At 36.4% G+C, this 23064-nt stretch overlaps 3 protein-coding genes and 1 non-coding gene across 6 annotated transcripts; 2 read left to right on the forward strand and 2 right to left on the reverse strand.

Moving 5' to 3' along the window:
* Nucleotides 1-1767: 1767 nt before the first annotated feature.
* LOC18053866 (cellulose synthase A catalytic subunit 7 [UDP-forming]) lies at nucleotides 1768-6551 on the reverse strand. Of its 2 annotated transcripts, none has more exons than XM_006453518.2 (13): nucleotides 6250-6551; nucleotides 5889-6084; nucleotides 5573-5769; nucleotides 5391-5490; nucleotides 5127-5247; nucleotides 4743-5009; nucleotides 4297-4642; nucleotides 3944-4207; nucleotides 3641-3853; nucleotides 3347-3554; nucleotides 3058-3254; nucleotides 2623-2976; nucleotides 1768-2527 (listed from the first exon to the last, which is right to left on the reverse strand). In XM_006453518.2, exons 1-13 carry the CDS (start codon nucleotides 6322-6324, stop codon nucleotides 1943-1945), a joined length of 3123 nt encoding a protein of 1040 aa, XP_006453581.1. In that variant the 5' UTR covers nucleotides 6325-6551; the 3' UTR covers nucleotides 1768-1942. The 2 variants fall into 2 exon arrangements, with proteins under 2 accessions (XP_006453581.1, XP_024033842.1); XM_024178074.1 differs by having other exon boundaries at nucleotides 3058-3257.
* A 1160-nt stretch (nucleotides 6552-7711) lies between these two features.
* On the reverse strand, nucleotides 7712-10556 carry LOC18053809 (translation initiation factor IF3-4, chloroplastic). The gene is made up of 9 exons (XM_006453520.2): nucleotides 10179-10556; nucleotides 9906-9945; nucleotides 9704-9763; nucleotides 9454-9506; nucleotides 9136-9191; nucleotides 8999-9032; nucleotides 8501-8573; nucleotides 8303-8395; nucleotides 7712-8199 (listed from the first exon to the last, which is right to left on the reverse strand). Exons 1-9 carry the CDS (start codon nucleotides 10445-10447, stop codon nucleotides 8056-8058), a joined length of 822 nt encoding a protein of 273 aa, XP_006453583.1. The 5' UTR covers nucleotides 10448-10556; the 3' UTR covers nucleotides 7712-8055.
* A 4838-nt stretch (nucleotides 10557-15394) lies between these two features.
* LOC18053810 (eukaryotic translation initiation factor) lies at nucleotides 15395-21127 on the forward strand. 2 transcript variants are annotated; one of them, XM_006453521.2, is made up of 9 exons: nucleotides 15395-15883; nucleotides 16786-16857; nucleotides 17006-17101; nucleotides 17302-17511; nucleotides 18120-18217; nucleotides 18597-18684; nucleotides 18786-19136; nucleotides 19233-19475; nucleotides 19593-21127. In XM_006453521.2, exons 1-9 carry the CDS (start codon nucleotides 15677-15679, stop codon nucleotides 20634-20636), a joined length of 2409 nt encoding a protein of 802 aa, XP_006453584.1. In that variant the 5' UTR covers nucleotides 15395-15676; the 3' UTR covers nucleotides 20637-21127. The 2 variants fall into 2 exon arrangements, with proteins under 2 accessions (XP_006453584.1, XP_024033140.1); XM_024177372.1 differs by lacking the exon at nucleotides 17006-17101.
* On the forward strand, nucleotides 16266-16370 carry LOC112096003. Its single transcript, XR_002904163.1, has one exon. It is a non-coding gene; the product is annotated as a small nucleolar RNA snoR103 (small nucleolar RNA).
* Nucleotides 21128-23064: the final 1937 nt, after the last annotated feature.

Below are 23064 nucleotides of genomic sequence, written 5' to 3' on the forward strand. Positions count from 1 at the left end.
CAGCCAATCCTTTCATTATCCCAATATCTATAAAAGTTGCATAGAAAACAAAAAGTTACTTTCAGAAATTGCAATCCCACCCACTTGAACACTTGAGCGTGTAACAGGAACTATAAGGTTTCAACTGATCAACTTTCTAGCCTCCGGATGGAAATGGAGCCTTTCGCGAACTTGTATATATGGAGAGAAAAATATCAGAATGGTAACTTTGCTAACCCTATGACGAGCAATATGATCAATCCTCAACTTGTTTCGGTGCATATGTATTGGTGGATATTACATGCATTGCTTTAAAACTGCAATGCTTGTGCTTTGAATTTTTTATGAAGTTGATAGTGTTCTGTTTCTTTTATCAGTTGATAGCATCACTGAGAAATTTAACATTCTGCACTCGCGATGATTATTTATGTGGTCATCTGAATTTTGTCGCGAATTTCGCTGATAGTGTTTTGATTAAATCTTTATTGCTTGTTTCTGTGTTAAGCTGTTAACCAAGAAGCTGTCAGGATTTCTTGAATTTGCATTTGAAGTTTACTGGGGATTGGCAAACACGCGCAGTTAAGCTCCAGGCCTATGGGATGGTAAATATTTTGTTTTTTCCGGTGTGTTAATGAAATTTTATTATGCTGTTGCTAATGTTATCAGAAAATAGTTTGCAAATATTTAACATCTATGCCTCATTTGCTTACTTCGAATCATGTGGAGCCGCCCAAAGTCTGACTTATAGGAAATAAGAAATTTCAAAGATTCTATAACGACATGTAGCTTAGAGTCTGAACGCCATTTCGTATTAGTGTGCTAAAAGCATCTGCCATGTCATCTAAAGATCATATTATAAATGACAAGTCATGCAATACTTTCTCAAAGTAGAACATTTACTACATGTCATCTATGTAACAAAACATGATCCAACATGCAATCGATATGTCATACAATATCCATAAATGTGTACAATATGGCATCCATATGATGAAATTATAAAAGACATGTACATAAGAGATGTTTCTTTGATACAAATTAGTAAAGCACTCATTGATTGAGTGTCGAGCATCTCCTCACTTTATTTATTAAGGGAGTACGGACATATTTGATTTTATTACCTGTTTCTTTGTTCACCAAGAAGCTTATCTTGATTTATCAAAGTTCACATTAGAAGTTTTCAACAGGATTGGAAAAACAGTGAAGCTATATGCAACATGCCTATGAGGATGGTTTTTTCTTTATTTTTACTATAATTCTTTCTTTACTTTTTTGTTTTTATTGTTACTATAAATTTTTTTCCCCCACACGTGCTCGTGTTTTAATTAAATTTTTGTTTGTTGCTGGTTGCCTGCTAATAATGTTCATCAGAGTTTCTGCATTTGTTTTACATCTAGGCTTAAAGTCTCTTCAGTATTCTTATTTGCTTAGTTCATACTGTATGGAGCTGAACTCAATAATGCCGAATTCGTCATTCATCATATTTGTTACAAGTTATCTGAAAAGTCAATTTATGCTCAAGTAGATGATTTTTTATGCCTTTTGTTATTCATCAAAAACAAAGGGTGCTTTCAGAATTATTAACATTGTCATTTTCTGCATTCAGCTTACAATAATAATCACGAGTTATGAGTGTATGAAGAATGTTAAAGGTTTTGGATAGGTGAATTAATCAGAGAAGATGCAGAGTCTGAAGAATTAGAAAATGCTAAGAATGAAAAAGTACCAGAAGCAGTGTGCCGTTAAATTCAATTACAAAACTTGGTAAAATACAAAATATATGCTACACCCAAAAAAAAAAAAAAAATCACTCTAGCTTTATTCCTTTCTCGTGCATCTCCCATATATATATATATATTTTTGGTTCAAACATGACATACCGCGTACTTGCAAGCAAAGAATGTACATGCAGTGCCTAGAGAAGCATAGACCAGAGAAGAATCAAAACAAAATGAAATCCATTTCAGCAGTTGATTCCACATTTTGTGGTGGCAGGTCCTTTTGTCTTCATCACAAATGGATCGATTCGAACCCAGAGCAAGGAGAAGATTGAGGCCAAGAGAATTGACCAAATGACGACAATGGTCGGCGTCCTGTTCTGCCTCCCCATAAGACCCTTGAGGAAAGGGTAAAGATGAAGAATCACCCAAAAGGCGAAAAAGAGCTTTCCGAATAGAGGCCCCCAAGATTGGTAGCCATTGTTGATGGCATCTGAGATACCGGCAACAACACCAACAAGGTTGATTATTAGGACTGTGGTTGGAGGAATTAAGAGAGTTGTCCATTTGAATGAGTATAGTTCTCCAAACTCCTCGTCTTCATCTGTTGCCTTTGATGTGACAGTGAAGTTAGTGTCAATTCCAGCTAAAATCTTGAGAAGACCTTGGACAACGGCAAAAAGATGTGCAGAAATGCCACCAATGACCCAGAACTGCTCATTTCTCCACCATTCCTCAATACTCACTCCACTCCATCTCAGCTCAAGAATGCCCGTTGTGAAGATTGAGATAAATAGAGCAATGAAGAAGAGACTTGCAAAAGTGCTTATCTGGATGGTGCAAACAATAAGTTTATTAGCAAAAAATGAGGAACCACTCTCAAGCAGCTTTTGAACATATGGAAAATTCAGAATGAATATGTTACCTCTGGCATGATGAATTTATCTGTGAGCAAGCAGATGGCTGGTAAGACACAGTAAGCTAGAAGCGGTATGGAGGTAAAAGGATAAATGGTTGTGTTGACATAGGCAAATCTCTCAAGAAACCTGAGATTTCCACCCTTGTAGCCATACCAGACAGGACTGTGTCTACTGAAGAAGATCTCAACAGACCCAAGTGCCCATCGAAGCACTTGATTGAGCCTATCTGACAAGTTGATAGGAGCTGAACCCTTAAATGCAGCCCTCTTTGGCATACAGTAAATGGACCTCCAGCCACGGCAATGCATCTTGAATCCCGTTAGAATATCCTCTGTAATTGAACCATAAATCCAACCCAACTGCAAATACGAAAGTGACCAAAATGTTCAGAAGCACAATCATGAATAAAATCACTCAGGTTGTAGCAGTTGATATATTACCTCAGTACCCCATTCAGTTTTGTCTTCATAGCCACAGCTGATGACATGAATGGCTTCTTTGAGCAAGGATGCTGGACTTGAGGAAGGAGGGACGCCACCTTGCTCCATCAAAGTTGAAGTCACAAAAATTGCTGACTGTCCAAATTTCTTCTCAAAATTCATCTGGGACATTAACAACTCCTTGTCGTCATCCATTCCTACTAATACAAATTTCAAGTTCAAGTTAGGCAAGTAGAGAATCAAATAGTAAGAAACTTGGAGATAATTAAATCAGTAAGATTTCTGAAACCTCCGAGGTTTGCATTCTCTCCATTTGCACTATGCTTGGAATACTTCTTCTTTCGGCGTCCAAAACATGGGCAGCAGTCACAGCTAACCATCTTCGGGCGCTTAGGACCTTTTGGTGGTTCATAACCATATAAAGCTTGCCTTCTGAAAACACATCCAGTACCCACATAAACTGGACCCTGGATGCCATCTAGACCTCTCATATTAATCTGCAACACACAGAATTCAGAAGCTAATTTATCTTATTTTTACACAACCAAGAGGGCTAAATAGATGTAGAATTTCTCAGGCTTACATCAAAGAAGACTGTGTTTCTGTTGGCATAACGATCGTGTCTATCAATACCATCGAATCTCTGAGGGAACTGGACGTAGCAAACCTTCCTTCCAGTTTGTGGATCCATCAAGAAACACATGGATTCCCGCACAGCCTTGCTGTTGTTGACATAATGATCACAATCCAAGTTCAGCATGAAAGGGGCATTTGTAAGAACTCCAGAGACGCGAACCTGGAGATGGAAGGAATTAAAAGAGTTATTAATTAATACTGGACTAGTGGCTAAATTTAGTTCAGGGGTGAAGAAGTATGATTTCTTTACCAAGGCATTCATGGCACCGGCTTTTTTGTGGTGTTGGAAACCAGGCCTTTTCTCACGAGACACGTAAACAAGGCGTGGCAGTTCATTTCCTTCAGCATCATGGCCTCCACTTTGACCCAGAAATACTTGAATCATACCAGGGTGATCCCTAGTATTGTTTCCTGGCCATGGTGTCCCATCTGGCATAATCCACCCCTCTGGAGGAATCTTTGAGGCCCTTGCTACAATAGCGTTTATCCTAACCTTGAATTCTTCATATTCTCTCTGCCAAAGATCAGTTAACAATCAAACTTCCGTACAATAGCTCCTAGAAAAAGTTGAAATCAGACGAAATTGATGGAATTGCAACAAACCTTCATTGCTCGGCGCTCCTTAACAAATGTAGGCTGGACTTTGTCCTTGAGATAATCAACCTTCAGAGTGAAGTACATCTCAGGAGCTCGTGGCTCTATGGCAAACTTCTTACAGAATGGTACCCATTTTCGAGCAAATTCAGCTGTTTCAGCCAGGGCATCAAAGGTGATAATGGAAGCACCATCATCGGAAATATAGCATGAGATCTTATCAACTGGATAGTCCATAGCCAAAATTGACAAAACTGTGTTAGCTGTGACAAGCGGGGGTTCCTTCAAAGGATCCACTGTACTGACAAAGATATCCACTGGAGCAAGCATATTGGGTTCACCTTCCCTCTCATACCTACATTACAAATTTATCAGCAGCCAAAGAAAGTGTGAATGGTGACTGTTGTAAAACATCTTAAGCTTTGCCGGTCTACTATTGTCTAAAATTAGCATACCTGAAGGACAGGCGATCAAGGTAGGTCTCACGATCAATTGGGAACCATTTGGGAAACTGATCAAGAATCCAAGATATAGCAAACCAAATTTCACATATAACAGAAATTAGCCAGAGTCCAATAGCATCATGCACTGGGTTCAAGATTCTATATCGGAAGAAGAAGGCTAGAATAACAAGCCGAGCAACAATCACCATCCTATAGGGGTTGATCTTGCTAGAGGCTATTGGAACTTTTCTTGAGAGTGGCTGCCTAGCTTCATCTACCCTGCACCATTTGACACGTGAACATATAACCAAGCCTCAAAATTGAATTCAAATTAGCAGCAATTTTGCACAATTTGTAACAGTATGCAATACGATAGAGATAAGTTTAGGCCAATACATGGCCATATCTGGGTCATTTGCATCATCAGTTTCAGGACCGAGATTCCCTTGCTGCATTTTCCAGTCATCCATCCTGTCTTTCCATCCTCCCTCTTTCCTTTCATCCCATCTTGCACTTCCTGTTTGATACAAATACATACAATTCAAAACGTAGTGTTAAAAATCTAATAGGAAAAATAGAAAATAACATGACACTATACTAGTTGAAGATTGGCATATCAACTACATAATGAAGAATAAGAACGATCGATGGATTATTTACCAGGTTCAGACACAGGATACGGATGCACTCGTTTATGAAGTGAAGAAGACAACATTTGATCTCCATGACCATAAGCTCCTACTGGGAACTCTCCACTCACCTGCATGAATGAAGATGTTTAATTAACTATGATCTTAGAGATGTAAGGAATCCTTACAATGAAAGAAGACCAATTTGCTTACCGGTCTGGATCGACCACCAGCTATAACTGGTGGGAATTGAGAGTTTTCATCACTATCAGGCCCTCTTCCATAGCTCATCTTCCCATGAAGCATATCTGCTACATGCTTCTCCTTGTTCTTTTCATCTTCGATGTTAAACTCGTGTTCAATATCGTCAATATCCTCTTCATCTTCGTCTCCCTCCACTCTTGGACTCCCTTCGCATCAACAAATAAAATAAAGAAAAATCAGATTCTGCTTTCTTGTTGCACAAGCTATGTTCATAAAGATTTCAAAAATGTTGCGACTGTTCGTCTCTTTGTTGGTTTATTATTACCTTTAAGACGCTTGTATCTAGTCTTACACTGAGGGCAGACTTGAGTTCCTTCTCTTCGTTCATACTCATAGCACGGCCGGCACACTGGAAAACCACACTCATTGCAGGCAACAAACAGGTCTCCATCCACAGTAAGGCCAATCTCATCGCCACATATCTCACAAACTTGAGCATCCAAATTCTTCAATGGCTTAGGCTGCAGAAATAATAATAACCAAGACCAAAAGCCCAATTACATTAGCACTCCAACATAAACACAAAAGCACTATTTTATTTCCTTCTTTCCCTCATTTTTCTTTGAACAAATTAAATGAAATGTTTATAAAACGTCACTTAGTATGCTTGTTCATGTGGTGGTTACCTCTTCATGGTTATGAATGACAACAAGCTCATTGCGATTGTGAGACCCGGCGACAAGTCCGGCACTGGCTTCCATGGTGGGGGAGAAAGTGAGCTGAGGGTGATGAAGTGAAGTCTATGGTGGTTATATTTTGTGATGAAGAAATGTAACGTTGTGTTGTAGGACACAGCTAGCTAGCTAGATTGCTTGGAAACTGAGTATGTGTTGTTAGTTGCAGAGTCGCCATTGCCCTCAAGTTAAGCTTCGTCTATTTTCCAACAACCATTTTTCCCTGCAGTTTGGCTCCCGGGTATTTCAACTTCCAACGACCAACTTACGAGGTTTTCATTTAATATCTTTATCATATACATAGGACCCAAACAATATTTTTTTTACTCTTTTGGAAATAGCAATAATAATAATAATAATAATACTTGTTGCTATTATTAATTTTAATTGATTGGAGTTCAATTATATCTTACGGCATTTAAGTTTATGGTTTTGAGAAAACATGTTCATGCCATACAGATACATCATATCCTACTCGTGATCACTCAATTTCTCAACAGGATTTTTCTTTAATATATTGAATCAACGTCCCTGTCGACGCTAAATAATTCAATTAATAAATATTTTTCCCTAAAATAGTACAATAGAATAGATCTCGGGTTTGTGTAGCCTGAGTGGAAAAATACCAACATAAAATTTATTAATATACACGTGCAGAAAATAAAAAATAACGTTTAAATTAGGTGCCCGCAGCTGAGGGGGCCTATGACCACGCCCAACTTTATACTTCGCATATGGCGCCGTAGATCCATTGCTTTCTGCAGTTCTGTTAACGGTGCGAGAGCATGCTTGAAATTTAAGGACTTAAGACCTAAGTCAAGTTCAAATCATTAGGTACGTCGGTTGAAGCTTCTCCATCTAGATAGTCTAGCATCTCCTACTTACGAAATATTACCCAGATTAAATAACAAACACCCTGTTTCATTCACATTCACGTAACTATTGTCATATCGTTATTCCGAAAGATTGAAAATTTTTCCTTACAAATCTGTAGGTTGGGCATACACTATGTTCCAATTTGATAAAAGCAGTTCAACAGAAACTGTGAAAACCAAAAGGCAGTCCTTGCAGAATGTAACATTCAGGATTTGGGTTCGTCAGGCACAAACACCTCCAGCAAATCAGCCAAGTCAGATGTCACGGCAAATTCACCATGCAACAATCAACAAGTGATATTTATCATCGGTCCTCAAGCAACCATAAATCCCAAAAACTTAAAGAAATGCAGTGCAGGAACCATAACCCCACCATTCCCTATTGCTGCCAACAATATGGAAGATTTTCATGTGCCAATGATGAAAATATAAATTCTAAGCCCAAGCTTTGATGTCCACTTGTTCATATTTCATATTCCAAAACCCTTAAATAGACACAATAAATAGCTCAATAATCCACCAAGTCTTCTCTAAATAAGTTTACGGAACAAATACCACGACTGGTCATCTTGCATACAAAATTTTAAAAATTGTTCTTGCTTTCAGAACAGCCTCACAGGAAACATATACATGCCCATTTACTGAACCTTGTATGACGTCTTGATTGTCTAAAGAAAAAAGAAGTAATTGATCTATCAAATGTTACAACTATTCGATCTGAAAAAGCTGCTTATGTTATAGAATATCTAATAAATATGCCACACAGCTGTAACACACTAATTCTATACACGAATTTCAACGCATCCCAGTCGAAAGGCACATATAAGGATTACCAGCCAATTTGTTATGTTGTCAAAACCCCACTTGGAATGGCTGAATGCACTCAGACACCAGTTGAGACTTCATCTACAACTTGTTTATCTTTCTTCTTCGGTGGTTCTTGAGCCTTCTGTAAGAGGGCCTTATTTGGAACTAAAATTATAAATATATTCCTATCTCTGAAATTTTTGTTCTCCTCACTAGCAAGCTGCAAAAGGAACACCAAATAAAGACCAAAAATGCAGAATTCGTGAAGTGCCAACGAAAAAGCTATTTCCGTTGATAGTAGGAAACAGAAGTAATATGAGTACCTCCCCAACATCATTCTGGAAACGTCGTATTAGCTCAATAGCAATATTTCTGAATTCATTTTCCCGCCCTTTGAGGTTCACTATGACCTTAACCTGAAAGAATTGACAATATATACTTCAGTTAAGCAAGACTAAAAGCAAGAGTAATTAATGTGTTAATCTAATTTTAACACATGCAGCGAAGAAAAGTTGAGCCACCTTGTCTCCGTCTTTCAGAAACTTCCTTGCAGCTTTTAGACGCACAGAATAATCATGCTGGTCAATATTATAACTGTCAACAGAATCAAACATAACAAGTAAAACCATAACTTAGATATAAGAATGTTATAGCTTCAGAATTGAATAACAATCTTGACTGGAATGGTCACTGAGAAACATATATACAGACCTGCCAACATTCAACACTACTTGTCGAATTTTCAAAGTTAGTAACTTCACTAGCGTAAACTGTAACATTGACACAAAAACCATCTAAAAAAATCTAAGATAATGGAGGAAATCAAAATTTGATATTTGAATCATGCAGATAAACAGGATTGTGATGATTTTGGAAAATATTCACATGCAAAATCAAATGTTGTGCCATCAGAAACAGTTGTTTAATAAGCCACCAACAACTTAGGCATCAAAACTCAAAAACAAAACCAAAGAGTTCTCTCTGAAATTGGAGAAAAGTAAATGCATCAACAAACTTACCCCATTTTAAGCTCCTTCAAATCCATCCGATTGGCTAACATTTAAGAGAAGAAATATTGTCAGTGTCTTTATTCTTTCTACGCGACTTCACAAAACAAATAGGGAAACAGAAAATTGTATAAGAAGTAAATATTCACCTGCACTTTTCTTCTGCTGCCCTTTCTTCTTCTTTTGCTGTTCATATCTATATTTACTGAGGAAGAAGTAAAAAAAGCATTAGTACACTCTTAAAACAGGATATATAATAAGGCAGAAAAACAGAAGTGATTCTCAAATTATTTAAAGAAAATAAGATTTTAAAAATAAATCATCAGACGAGAGTGGATTTCCCAATCAGGGATCCCTGACCATCTCAGACAAAATTGTGGGGGGGGGGGGGGGGGGAATATATATATATAGAGGGAGAGAGGCACACATTGTCATTTTTTAAAAAGAATCAAAGAAATAAATCATACTTGTAATCCATTACTCTGACAACTGGAGGATCTGCATCTGGGGAAACTATCACCTGCAAGAATGCCGGTATCATAAAAGTCAAAAGCATTATCTTTACATCAAAAGGAAACTCAAAAACTTTCTCTAAAAGAGTAGTGAAGTCTAAATGATAAGAAAGAATCAGTTGAATAAAATTAACAAACTAATCAATATTACAACATGCCAAACTTCAACAATTATAGACAATTAATATCAGAAGTGCTGCGTTACCAGGTCTAGTTCAGCATCCTCGGCCATTTGAATAGCTTCACTCTTAGGAACTATACCAACCTATGCCAACCAACAAGATCAAAACTTTTGACCAAGAATGAGAACTACATCTAAAATTATTCTTCATAATCAGTAAAGATTCAAACTTTTCAGTTATTTTCACACTTTCTCAGCTACCAAACAGAAAATTCAATCCACTAACCATGTTTTGCTGAGCATCAATAAGCCTCACAGTGTTCGACCTATGCCACAAACCAACAAGCCACTTCAATTCAATTCACAACCATTACGTATTTATAAACGTAAACGTACAAAAACTAACAATAAAATAGACATAAATTCTTAAGTGAGTTACTAAACAAAAAATTAAAAATAACTTCATGCATTGATTGATTATACGACTCTTTTTACAAAAATCAGAGCTTTATTTTCAGTAAATCCATACGAGGAGTAACTAGTCTGAGTTTTTAGGTACCTGATGCCATCGATATCAAAGGCTTGCTCTTCTTCCAAATCTTTTTCCTTTTGGCGGCGGCGGGAGTAGTCGGAGCCTGCGAAGCGGGGCCCGCCACCGCCGCCGTATCTGGCGGTGATGGAAACGTTGTGGTGATGGGAAGAAGGCGAGAAAGAAATGAGGAAGAAATGGTTGAGGTTACACAAATGGAGGCCGAAGAACTTGGACTCGATTGAAGAGAGCGACGGTGTCGTTTTAGAAAAGTGAAAGGCGCTGGCGAGACCAGCCATAGTGGTGTTTTCAAGGGAGGCGGGAGTTGGGACTCCGCGAACCAGAGAGAAATTTTCTTATCCAGAAATTTTCTTCATTTTAGCTAAGTGCTGATTGGCAGATCGAGGGCCGGTTCGGGCCGGGTACATGAGCCCATAATTATGAAATTACCGCTTCTCAAATCTGATAACAATTATCATAGTCATTTGTGTTGTAAAATCTTGAGTCGCATTCTAAAAAACGTAAGCGTTATACTACAGGATGATTTTATATAATTTATTATTATTATTTTTTGTCATGCGGACGTTTAAATGATTCCTTCTCCACTTATGTGAGTGGAATTACTACAACAACTACGCAAATTATTATCAAATTTAGCGACAGCGAATTGTATATATATCTTCTAAAATTTTGTATATATTTGACTTCAAAAAGCTTTTTGTTAGTCTTCCATTCTTAAGCAATTCGTAATCATTAAATCTTGGGATTAGTAAGAAATTATGTTAATATAGTAATAGAACAGGATGGATGCTGAATGTAAAGTGTTGATAAAAAAAGGAAAGGTAAATTATGTAGGAGTGGGTGTAAAGAATTAGTGGAAGGAGAAATAATGATACGTATAAATGAATTTATAAATATTTTTTAATGTAATTTTAATACAGAGGTATTTTTTAAGAATAATAAAGGAGTGCTAATAGTTGAACTCTATGTAAAATATTAGTAGACATGTATATTTTATAATATCAATATATAATATTATCTACGTATATAATTAAAACTTTAATAATATAAATATGTAATATTATGATAAATATGTATATCAAAGGATTATGAATTTGTTAAACTCTGAGAAAGTTATTAAGCCGTATGATTTAATTGTGTAATGACCATGAAAGTTATCAAAACCATGTGGTTTAATAATTTTTCGGAGTTTAATAAGGTCTGAAATCTTTGACAAGATCAACATCTTATATATGTAGTGCAAATGGTTAATGTAAATCTTATTAAATATATAGATATTAAGTGGGTTATTAGAAACCTATTTTCAGTTGAGCTAGTGTCTCAATATTTTGACACGATTATTAAATGGGTCGTGTTTAGATCAGTCTAAATTTGAGAAGACACAAATGCACCATAATGCCACGAACACACCCCAATATTCATAAAGAAAATTATTTATACATTGTCGTCAACAAAAACCTTAAATGTAGGTCAATATGAGACTAAATCAAGTGAAAAAAGAACTGAAATATATTAGTAATGTTTCTTTGACAAATAAAGTTGCGAGTAAATTAGTAATTAAAGAAAATTACATAAGATTTATAGAGGGAGTGTTTTTGGTCTTAAAAAGTGTATCCATTGTCATTTAATTTATCTGGATGTAACAAAAGAACTATTGCTACAGTTCAATGACAATGGTCGTTTTGGATTATTGATCGACCCCTTAAACTATCTATTGTCCTTGTAGTAAAAAAAAAACAAAATAGCAAGCAAATAATTATCAAGTGAAGCTGAGATTCTGGTTCACCACTAGTCATAATGTAAAAAATAACATTTCCGAGAGGGCCATAACACAAATAGAACGATTGGATGGAGTCAAATAATATAATTCTATAATAACTCCGTACTTCTCAAAAAAATTATCTCAATAAGTTTTGCAGAGCTGAGGAACAGCACGCGTCTATCAAGAGGAATCTTTTAGTGAAAATCAAATATGAAACTAATTCTAAATTTGCTTTCTAATCTTACTCAATTAAGATTTCATTTAAAATTAAGATTAGATAGCCGTAACTTAAAAAAATATAATATTAAAGTATTTGGTAAATACTAAATGATGAAGTTTGAAAGGTAGACTGATATAATTTTTCACTCGTATAATGAAAAATTTATTATATCTTTAATAATTTTATCAAAATTATTATTTAAAATTTATATTTATTACATATTATTAACTATTGTTTCATAATTATAACTTTTTTTTCACAACAACTGTAGTTTAAAAACTATAACACATCAATCCTAATAAGAATCTAAGACTCATAGTAATACTTCTTTAAACAAAGAAAACACAAAACTTAAATCTAGTTGTAGTACTTCTAAATTTTTCTTTTATGATTATTTGAAGGTTTAGCTCCAAGCCCAACAGTCAGTATGGGAAATAATATAGCTGATATATCCTTTTCTTTTCCTAAAAAAAATAAAATTTTCGTTCGTTCAATTTTTTTTTTTTTTTGGGTTGGAATATGGTTGGTATATACACTTAAAATGAAAGGGGCTAAAAGAGTTCAGAAACTTTTTTTTCTCTCACATTAGAAAAAATGGTTCACCGACATTTGATGGAATTAATTTAGATTGGGGTCAGATCACGAAGTAAGGACAGCGTGTATTATTCAAAAAATTTATCTAAAATAGGCAAATATTGTGTTAAAATAAAATTAAAACGAAATGCAAATGAGTAAATGACGCTAAAATGGAAGGGACACGGGCTGCACAGCCAGCCCGGACTCGCGGTTACCATGGCACAAAAAGTGAAAAACGAGGTGAAAAAGTGCCCGCATAACTCAAGATACTGAATCCAAACTTCATAAAACTCACCAAACAGGGCGTAAAATAGCTGATTCCATTGCGGTGTCATCACACACGTGGCATAACCACAAAAGTGAGCTCCACACAGCGCAGCAAAAGCAACTTTAAAATATAGAGCTTAGTGGCTCAGGCGGTTAGGCTTGGCGTTACCGACACTTGTGAGTTAGTGGGGTGCCGCGGTCGCTGCCAGATTCGGCGAGAGATATTGACACGAGTGCGTTTCATCAAGTGGGGCCCACGGAAGGTAACCGGCAAAAGTTAGGGCAAAACACGACTGTAGAGCGACGCCGCGTTTTCGTTTATTTTGGGGAAAGCAGTCTTTTCGATGGAAGCCGAAGTAATTACTCGGAAAGTACATTTTATCTGAGCTGTTTTGAAGTGCCGATCTTGTCCTTGCACTGCTACGGACACACAAAAGATAAGTAACGAGTTGACATTGAAATTACCAGGCTGCCACTTTTCATAGCTTTGTCGACGCGAATGTAAATCCCGATCCCCAGATACCATTGCAAAACACTAATCAATTTTTGGTGAAAAGTAGGCACACGCTGGAATAACCTAACAAAGTGAATGTATTGCTTTTGTCCATTTTGTTTTCAGATTTTGACCACTGGAATCTCTCCAACATACTTTTGAAACTCTTTTTTAATGTATTCCATTTAATGTCAAAGACGCCTTTTTTTTTTTCTTTTTTCAATAAACACTCTTTTCATTCATAAATCATTTAATTTCTAATAACTTTTTTTTTGCACTATTTTAATATTAATATTTGTATTTTTTTCTTCAAACTTTATTTATTATTTAATTTTAAAAAAATCTAAAAAAAAAGTGATAAGGCCTTATATTTAAAAAAATAATGAATATTTTACGAGTCTATCATGACAACTGATTTTCAAATGAAAGCCATGAAAGCCACTAGTAAACCTCACACTATTTATTTTCAAATTGACCATGGTCAAGAACACCACAAATCCACAATTATTGGCAAAGACCTGAAGAAATGGACACACCCAAAATTGTTTTTGCTGCTAGTAAAGAAAAATCAAGTTTTGATGTTTTCTGCTGAGATAGCAGGTATTCTTGCAACCACTTTTATGTGTTTAAACACTCTTATTAAGTTTATTCTGCTACACTTCTCACTAGGGCTAAAAATGATAGGTGAAATCAATTTTGTAGTTTTAAACAACCCCCAAATTATTGTACCTTATAAACTTTGGGTGAGCAATTAGTTTGAAAATTCTTAAAAAATTATTTGTAGTGGGATATAAATTTTATTCAATTTATTTTCCCACTGTGTTGTATCCTAATTTAGTTGTTATATTTATTACAAGATTTTTGTTTTGGCTTAGAGGGTTACTTCTTAAATTCAGATTATTTTTATGATAAATAAAAAAATTATATTGTGCAAGCAAAATAAATTTGAAGAGAGAGAATCATAAATGGGGTTAATCCTATTTGTATATGTCCTTAAATGTAACTCTATTATAATAAGCGTTTTAAAAGATTAATGAAAGGTTGCCAATAGTCCAACGCTTGTTTTTATTCAAATTGTCAATTTATAATCTTATTAAATTTTAAATATAACATATTAAAGAAAATTTAATTATATTTACATAATATAATAAACGAAAATTAAAGTTTTGTCCATGTTAATATAAACTTATATTGCTAAAAGCTATGCGTATTATATATTTTAAAAATAGCTTTCATGTATATTTTTGCCCACTTACTTTAAAGATCTTTTTTTCTTGCTATTTTCTTTTTCATTAATGAACAATCATGAATATGCTTATATTTGGGTAAAATCCCGATAAAAGAGATCTCGATTTATTTATTTAAACATTTAAAAATTTTACTCTCCAATTTTGTATAATGACAATATTATATTTTACCAATAATAAATTTTAGAAATTTTTTGGGAGGTCTAAATTAATATATATATATATATATATATATATATATATATATATATATATATATATGTGTGTGTGTGAACACGAAGTGTTCATCACACCATAAGTCCAATTTTTTTGGATATACATTCAAGAAAGAAACTGAAAAATATATTTCACAATACCATATATTTTTTTATATTTTAATATTAAGCCTAATGTTATTAATTTTAATAATGAAAATTATATTAGTTAATTAGTTCCTAGAAATAGTTTTTCCCAAACAAAAATAGATAAGGGTAGATATGTCAAATAATAACAAAAGAAAATCTGGCTTATACTTCATCAACAAAACCAAGGACATTCACGTAATCACGTAAACCCAACCAAAGTGAAATTCAATTTTTTTTAAAAAATAAAAATAAAAAAGAAATTGCGAGAGAAAGAAGGGTTTTTAATTTTGGCGTCACACGACACTCCGGCCTCACATATAACATTAACCCTTTGTTTCTCTCTTTCTTTTTTCAAGTTTCTATAGTTCTCTCCTCAGAGAGAGAATTTCAATTACTCGTTTCTGTTTTCCTTATTACACACAAATATTATTAACTCTTCTCTCTCTCGTTCGCTTTCTCTCTCTGTATCTCTATATCTATATATATAAATATCCTCTGTCAGCGTTACAACAATCGCTGCCGAGTCTTTTGTTATTATTATTATCTTCTTCGTTAAAAGTTTTGATTTGTTTTTGGACGGCGGAGATTTGATCGAGGTATGCATCAAGGTGATCAGACGGTGTTGAGCTTGAGACCTGGCGGTGGTCGCGGTGGTGCTGGCGGCGGCGGAGGCGGCAATAGCAGATTGTTTAGCGGGTCTCGTTTTGATTCTGGAGCTGGCGCTGCTGCTCCTTCTTTAGCTTTTGGCTCTTTCTCTTCGGATCTCCCTTTCTTGCGTCCCCATGGCGGCGCCCCTCCTTCAGCGGTAGTAGTTTTTCTCCATCTCCTGATTTGGATCTGGATTTTGTTTTCTGTGTTTATGAATGATGTTTTCATGTGGATTTGTTTTTGTTTCTATTGGTTTGGTTTGTTTTCGAAGAAAGTTGGATCTTTGATTGATTGTTGTGCTGTTATATATTCGCTAAGCTGATATAATTATTGGGTTGGTTTTGTTTTCTTATTCAATTCTGCGTGTCTTGTTATAATGAGATTACGTGGGAAATATGGTTCTCTAGTTCAAATTTTATTCCAGTTTACTTGTATTATTAGCATTATGTATTTATTTGATCCTTTAGTTTTAATTCTATGTTTTTCTCTTTTCTGGTAGTTGATTATCATATAATAGTCCTAATTCTTGGCGGGGCACTAAACACTTTGTGTATCTGCTGTAAATATGGACGGAAAAGAATATGTAGGCTTTAGGTGGGCATTCTGTGAGTTTGAGGTTGCCCACAAAGGACCTATGCACATTGTTTGTTTGAAGATTGGTAATTTTATTGGAGGTGTGTGAATGATGAGAGGAAAATATTTCTCAACCTCTATAGGGTGAATCTTCTGAATTCATAACTTTTTTTTTCCTTGTTCGTGGAATTATATTCTGGTCTGCTGACCCATGACCACTTTGAGTCCTTTGTCCAAATATATTGAACCCTGTAGCTTTGGCTTATATTAGTTGAGTATAGTTTCTAGTTCTTTAAACAGAATGAAAACAGTCATACTTATGAATTTTAGGTAGTTTATATTAGCTGTAATTTACAACCATAAATTTTAGGTAGCTTGTATAGCTGTTTGCTACTTGGTGTTTGTTGTTAGGTCTTTTCTCTATCCCTTGTGTTTTCTTGCCCGTTGAAGGTTCTTGACTCATTCATTAATTGCTTGTTGTTGTAGACTGGAGACTCACGGTTTGAGGGTCGCGAGCGGGTGCGGTACACTCGAGAGCAGCTGTTGCAGCTCAGAGAGGTGAAAGTTTATTCTTTGGTTTTAATGCATAGACTTGCAATCTTCTCTCTTTTTATTTACACTCGGAAGAGGAGTCACCATTTCAGCCTCTGTTTCTTTTTAGTTTTATTTATTTTTGGAGAATAATGTCTGAACATGTTCTTCGTAGGCTGCTGTAATAGATGATGATATTCTCAAAATCAAACGAGAATTTGAATCTGAAGTCTTTGGTGAAGAACAAATCTGGGGACGTGCGGAAAACAATGTGTGTTGCTGAGTTTGATGTGGTTTCTTACTATTTATTTATTTTTCTCTGTGTTGCCGGAGATGCTTGGTTGGACGATATGATCATAGGAAATTAGCTTCGGAATTTCTGATTTTTGACTCAAATGTCCTTGTGTGATTATTTAATCTGCGTGATTATATTTTAATCTCCCGTATGACAATTTTTTTTCCTTTCTACAGCCACCGAACCAACCTCAGAGCCGTTACTCTGAGCCAGATAATCGTGACTGGCGTCGTCCTGCACAGTCTTTTCCTTCTGGAGAATTTAATCGAGATAACAGAGAGTTTGGCGGACGATATGACTTCAGGCAGCCGGATGGAAGTCAATTTAACCGCCAAGACCAACTCAATTACCAATTTTCAAGGGTGCAAATGTCTTCTAACCAAGGGGTAGGTATATTTGTACACTGCTTGTGTTGCTTCATATATTTTATTTGTTTATCTTATCGCTTGCATCCCTGAGTGGTTGCATTAGCTTTTATACAAATGACGGTCTGTGTATATTTTGCATCATTCTTGGACCGTGGTGATATAATGTTAATAAATATTTGAACTGTCTCGACAAAAATATGATAAACATGGAGCTGAACTCTCCTGAAATGATTTTGCCTGCTGCTCATATGATTGCCTAATGAAAATCTTTAACACATTGAAGGTTCCATTGAGTATCCTACGGAATTTGTCTGCCTGCATGTCATAATTTGCTGGGTTTGATTGTTGAGTTGTTGGTTCAATGACATGAGTATTGAAAGATATATATATGATGTGCTGTAGGGATTATGGATTTTGTGTGAAGTAGTGGGAAAATTCCGTTGTAAAGTCTCTTATATTTATGGTCAAAATTACTGCTAAATTTAAAGCCGAGCTATGCTAACAGACTCGATAAAGGAATTTGTGCCTGTTCTGTAGTGTTATAGCTTATGTGGATTTCTTCTGTTGTGCGTGCGTGGATGCTGTTTGATTCTAATTTCAGCCAACTGTGTTTGCTTTTTGAACAGGGAGGTCCAGCTCCGGCTTTAATCAAGGCTGAGGTGCCATGGTCGGCTAAAAGGGGAAATCTTTCTGAGAAAGAACGTGTCTTGAAGACTGTGAAGGGGTAATATTTTTAATCATATTTAGTTTATCTGCTATTCGAATTGAGGCTCCATTTCGTTTGACTAACTACTGAACTTAAGATTTAACAACCCTTGGATACATTCTTGCATCGATGATTCCTTATTATAATCTGGAAAATATTGAAGGATGATAAGATTCAGATATTTCTTTCAATAATTTCATTGTCGGATGAGTGACCAAAACATACTTGCTGCATAGCATTTATTTCCTGCTTCTCTTTTGAGGGATCTTTTGTTTTTCCTTATTATCATCACATGTTCTTTTGATGCAATCCTAACAGACAGATTGCTTCTTGAAGGCTTATGCAACATACAAGTATCAGCATGTTCTCTGAACATAATTTTTTGTTTCATCTCCAGGATACTGAATAAGCTAACCCCTGAGAAATTTGATCTACTTAAGGGTCAACTCATAGACTCTGGCATCACATCTGCTGATATCCTAAAGGTTAGATATCTTTGGCTCTACATTTCAATGGCTTTCTTTCAAACTTCTTTGGTTTACAATAATTGAAGTTTTCAATTGAACTCACTGGTTACTTGCTACAGGAGGTTATATCTCTCATATTTGATAAGGCTGTGCTGGAGCCCACATTTTGCCCCATGTATGCCCAGCTATGTTCTGATCTTAATGAGAAGCTTCCTCCATTCCCTTCTGATGAACCCGGTGGGAAAGAAATCACGTTCAAGCGTGTCCTGTTGAATATTTGCCAGGAGGCATTTGAGGGTGCTGACAAACTGAGGGAAGAAGTGAGGCAGATGACTGCTCCAGATCAAGAGTCAGAGCGTAGGGATAAAGAAAGATTGGTCAAGCTTCGTACTCTTGGAAACATTCGTTTGATTGGGGAGCTACTGAAGCAGAAGATGGTGCCTGAAAAGATTGTTCATCACATTGTTCAGGTTAGTGTTGAGGATGATAGCTGAGGATCGCAGAACTAACTTTGAGACATGCTGATTAATTTGAAGGTTGATTATCAATTATCATTGTGTAAACAGGAGCTTCTAGGACATGATAGTTCAACTTGTCCTGCTGAGGAAAATGTTGAAGCCATATGTCAGTTCTTCAACACCATTGGCAAGCAGCTTGATGAAGGCCCAAAATCACGGCGTATAAATGATATGTACTTTAGCAGGTTGAAGGAATTGACTACCAATCCTCAACTTGCTCCCCGGCTAAGGTTTATGGTTCGAGATGTTCTTGATCTGCGGGCAAACAACTGGGTTCCTAGGCGTGAAGAGGTAGCTTACCAATGCCCTTTTTTTCAGTAAATATTTTTTGTTATTTATGTGGTGATACTGATTTGATCAGTGTTTTATATCCTGAGTACATATATTCTTCTACCGTCAATTTTACAGGTCACAGCAAAAACCATAACTGAAATCCATTCAGAGGCCGAAAAGAATCTTGGGTTGCGTCCAGGTGCTACTGCAAGCATTAGAAATAGCCGTGGCATGATCTCTGGGGCTCCAGGGGTTACTGGCCCGGGTGGCATGCCTATTACACGACCTGGTTCGGGGGGTATGATGCCTGGCATGCCAGGAACTAGAAAGATGCCTGGGATGCCTGGAATGGATAATGATAATTGGGAATTTCCTAGGCAGCGGTCAATGCCTAGGGGTGATGGATCAGGAATGCAGCCTGGAGGACGTGTGCAGTCACCAATGATTAATAAGTCTTCATCACTGAACACTAGGCTGTTACCTCAGGGTACTGGTGGTCCTATGGGTGCTAGGAGTGCTCTGTTGCAGGGCAGTGGGACCCCTCCTCCACGACCATCCAACTTTATTCCAGGCCCAGAACCTACGTCCCAACTCCCTATACCTACTAAACCTGTTACTTCTTCCCCCGTGCCTGCAGTTGTGGAGAAACCACTTCGCCCTGCTGGAAAGTTGAATCTGGATGAACTCTGTAGAAAGACAATCTCATTACTGGAGGAATATTTCAACATCCGAGTTTTGGAGGAAGCACTGATGTGTGTCGAGGAACTAAAGTCTCCAGGTTATCACCCTGAGGTTGTGAAAGAGGCAATCTCCCTTGCACTTGAAAAAAACCCACCCTGTGTTGATCTGGTTACAAAACTCTTGGAATACCTGTTGACACAGAAAGTCATTACTGCTAGAGACATTTGGACGGGATGTTTGCTCTTTGGTGCTTTGATGGATGATGTTGGAATTGATTTACCAAGAGCACCGCATAATTTTGGTGAGATTATTGGGAAACTAATTCTGGCCGGGGGATTGGATTTTAAAGTGGTGCAGGAGATCCTCAAGAAGATGGAAGAGGAGATGTATCGGAAATCTGTACTTGATGCAGCATTGAGGATAATAAGCTGTAGTCCTGGGCAAAACATATTGGATTCACAGGCATCTGATATTGAGGCCTGCCAGAGTCTGCTGTAGCACACCTAATATATATATCTCTTTGCATGAGCGCGAGTGTCCACGTAGATTTCCCGTGCTTGCTTCCAGGTCTTCATAACTGACTGAGGCAAGCAACATGTATCATGTGATAAGGTGGAGCGGTCAAAAAGAAAACTGAAAAAAATAGGTAAATTTTATTGAGTTGTATATCTTTTTGGAGGTCAGAGCTTTGTGTTTATTGAGGAAAGAAATCAGAACTATAAATGCCATGGATTTTGTTCCTGAGTGCAGCTAATCATGTTGCCAAATTGATTGAGAAGACCGGCCCCTTTTAAGGGATCCAGATACTGTTTTTGTATTTGAGTAGTTTTTTTCCTTTTGTTATTTTGTTTTTAATTATTTTTTAGTTTCTTGACTGAAGTAATTTAGTTTATTGTTAAACTGTTCACTTCATAAATCGTAAAAGTAGTTTGCCCTTCCATGGTTACATTACTGAAAGACAACCGTCTTTGTTTGTCTCTTTGATCCGAGATGGGTTCTTCCATTCTTTTTGTTTCTTTCCTGGCAATTTCACTTGTGTTTGGAGTATGGTTTGCAGTGAATGGCCTAAATTTTTGGTTGAATGAGAAAGAGAATGTGAATAGAATGTTGACAAGCATATTTGTTCTGATTGTTTGCTTATGAGACCCAGTGGAAAATTTGTCTGCGTGCTTGTGCAAGTTCTGCTTGAGGCTTCTGCCAATCTCACATAAATGCAGTTTTAAGAATTGAGTTGGGTACAACGTTGTGTCTAATTGACTTTGCTTTTTATTCATATCTTTTGCTTTCTTACATCATTTAGTTGAAAGAGGAGAGCTACTCCTCCATAGATCTCGAATCCAGTATTGGGATTGAAGTGGACCTTAGTGGTAATCTCTTTAACCGGAGAATCTTTGGGCTTCACAGAGAATGATTACGGCACAATGTTGTAGTAGTAATGCGAGGGAGGGGCTTGGCTTCACTCTATTAGAAAAGCCGCAAAGCGTTTTTTTTTTTTTTAATTGTCAGTTGATTTATGTCTGATGATCTATTGTTATGTGAGAGCCATCTAGACGTTTTCAAATCCGAATCAATATAACACCAGTCGATCGAAAATGCTCTCACAATTTTGCAGACTTGAAGTGACTTTTCTTATTTGGTTTTTGTTTCTTTGCTTTTGTTTATTCTGAAAGTGAATCATTCTTGTCCTCAGCCGCGTGCTTTTCTGCTGACGTGATAATCTGAGAAAAATTGTAAGCAAGCGGAGAGAAAGGGACAGCACACTGATAACTGCCCCAATGTTTCTTTTAGAAAACCTGTTACTTTCGTGCAACTAACCCGATATTAGGACCATGGTCGATTCTTTCTTTTGAACACAATTCACAATCAAATATCACGACTCACGCTCACATCGCATGAGTCATGACGCAGGAAAAGGTGAAAAGAAGAAAAAATAAAAATAAAGTAATAGAAAAAGACTGGTTTAAAGTGAAGTGGGTGTTGTTTCACTGTTTGATAATATATATTTCTTGCACAGGGCTTTCAACTAATGTAATGATGAAGAACACAATTTTTGAATAAAGCTACAGCCAAATTAATATTAACTAAAGCGCAGAAGAAGCATGTAGAAAAGAAAATAAAATTCAAAAAAAGAAGAAAATATAACTAATTAGATAAGGAAGAAACAAAAGAAAAGAAAGGAAGCAAGATGGAAGTAGTTATTATTATGAGCAGCTGGGTTAGGTGATGAAGAGGATCTGTGATGACCATTGCGAGTAACTGCAAAGCCGCCGCCACGTGTGCCGCCACGTGTGCCGCCGCGAGCACCCGCACCCCGGGCTCCCTTTTTGATCTGACTAGGCAACGACACGGGTTGAGCTGAAACGGTGATGAGGTAGATGATGATGAAGATGACGAGTGAAAAGGCAAGCTTGTAACACCTCAATCTCATGCTGTTGCTGTTTCTTCTCCCGATATATTGTTCGATGTCTGTTTGTTCAGACTCCAGAACAAAACCTCTGGTTGCGGCTGGCTAGTGTCTTTTGTTGTGATGACGTGAATATGTTAATTGTTAACACAAACCTTTCAAGCTTTGTGTCAACTTGTTTGAAAAAACCTTGTGAAGGCAAAAGATATCTCTGACACTAACTCATGGTGGTTGGCTTCCATTATGAATGATTACGTTTAAACTTTAAAGTGATCTACTTTCTGAATACGTTTAAAGTGATCTACTTTTCTTTCTTTTTTTTTTTTTTTTCCCTTAAAAATAAATATATTATATTTCCATTTTCTTCACGGAGCCCTTCATTCCTTTCAAGATTTTTAACGTCTATTCTTTTTAGAGTAGTGCTAGAGAGATCGAATAAAATTCTCTCGTCTTTCTCTCGTGTTTCTTTCACTCTCTCTATCACTTTCTTTACTATTTCTCTCGCCTTTCTCTCGTTTTTTT

The sequence above is a fragment of the Citrus clementina genome, unplaced genomic scaffold, assembly GCF_000493195.1.
Source record: "Citrus clementina cultivar Clemenules unplaced genomic scaffold, Citrus_clementina_v1.0 scaffold_1, whole genome shotgun sequence".
NCBI lineage: Eukaryota > Viridiplantae > Streptophyta > Magnoliopsida > Sapindales > Rutaceae > Citrus > Citrus x clementina.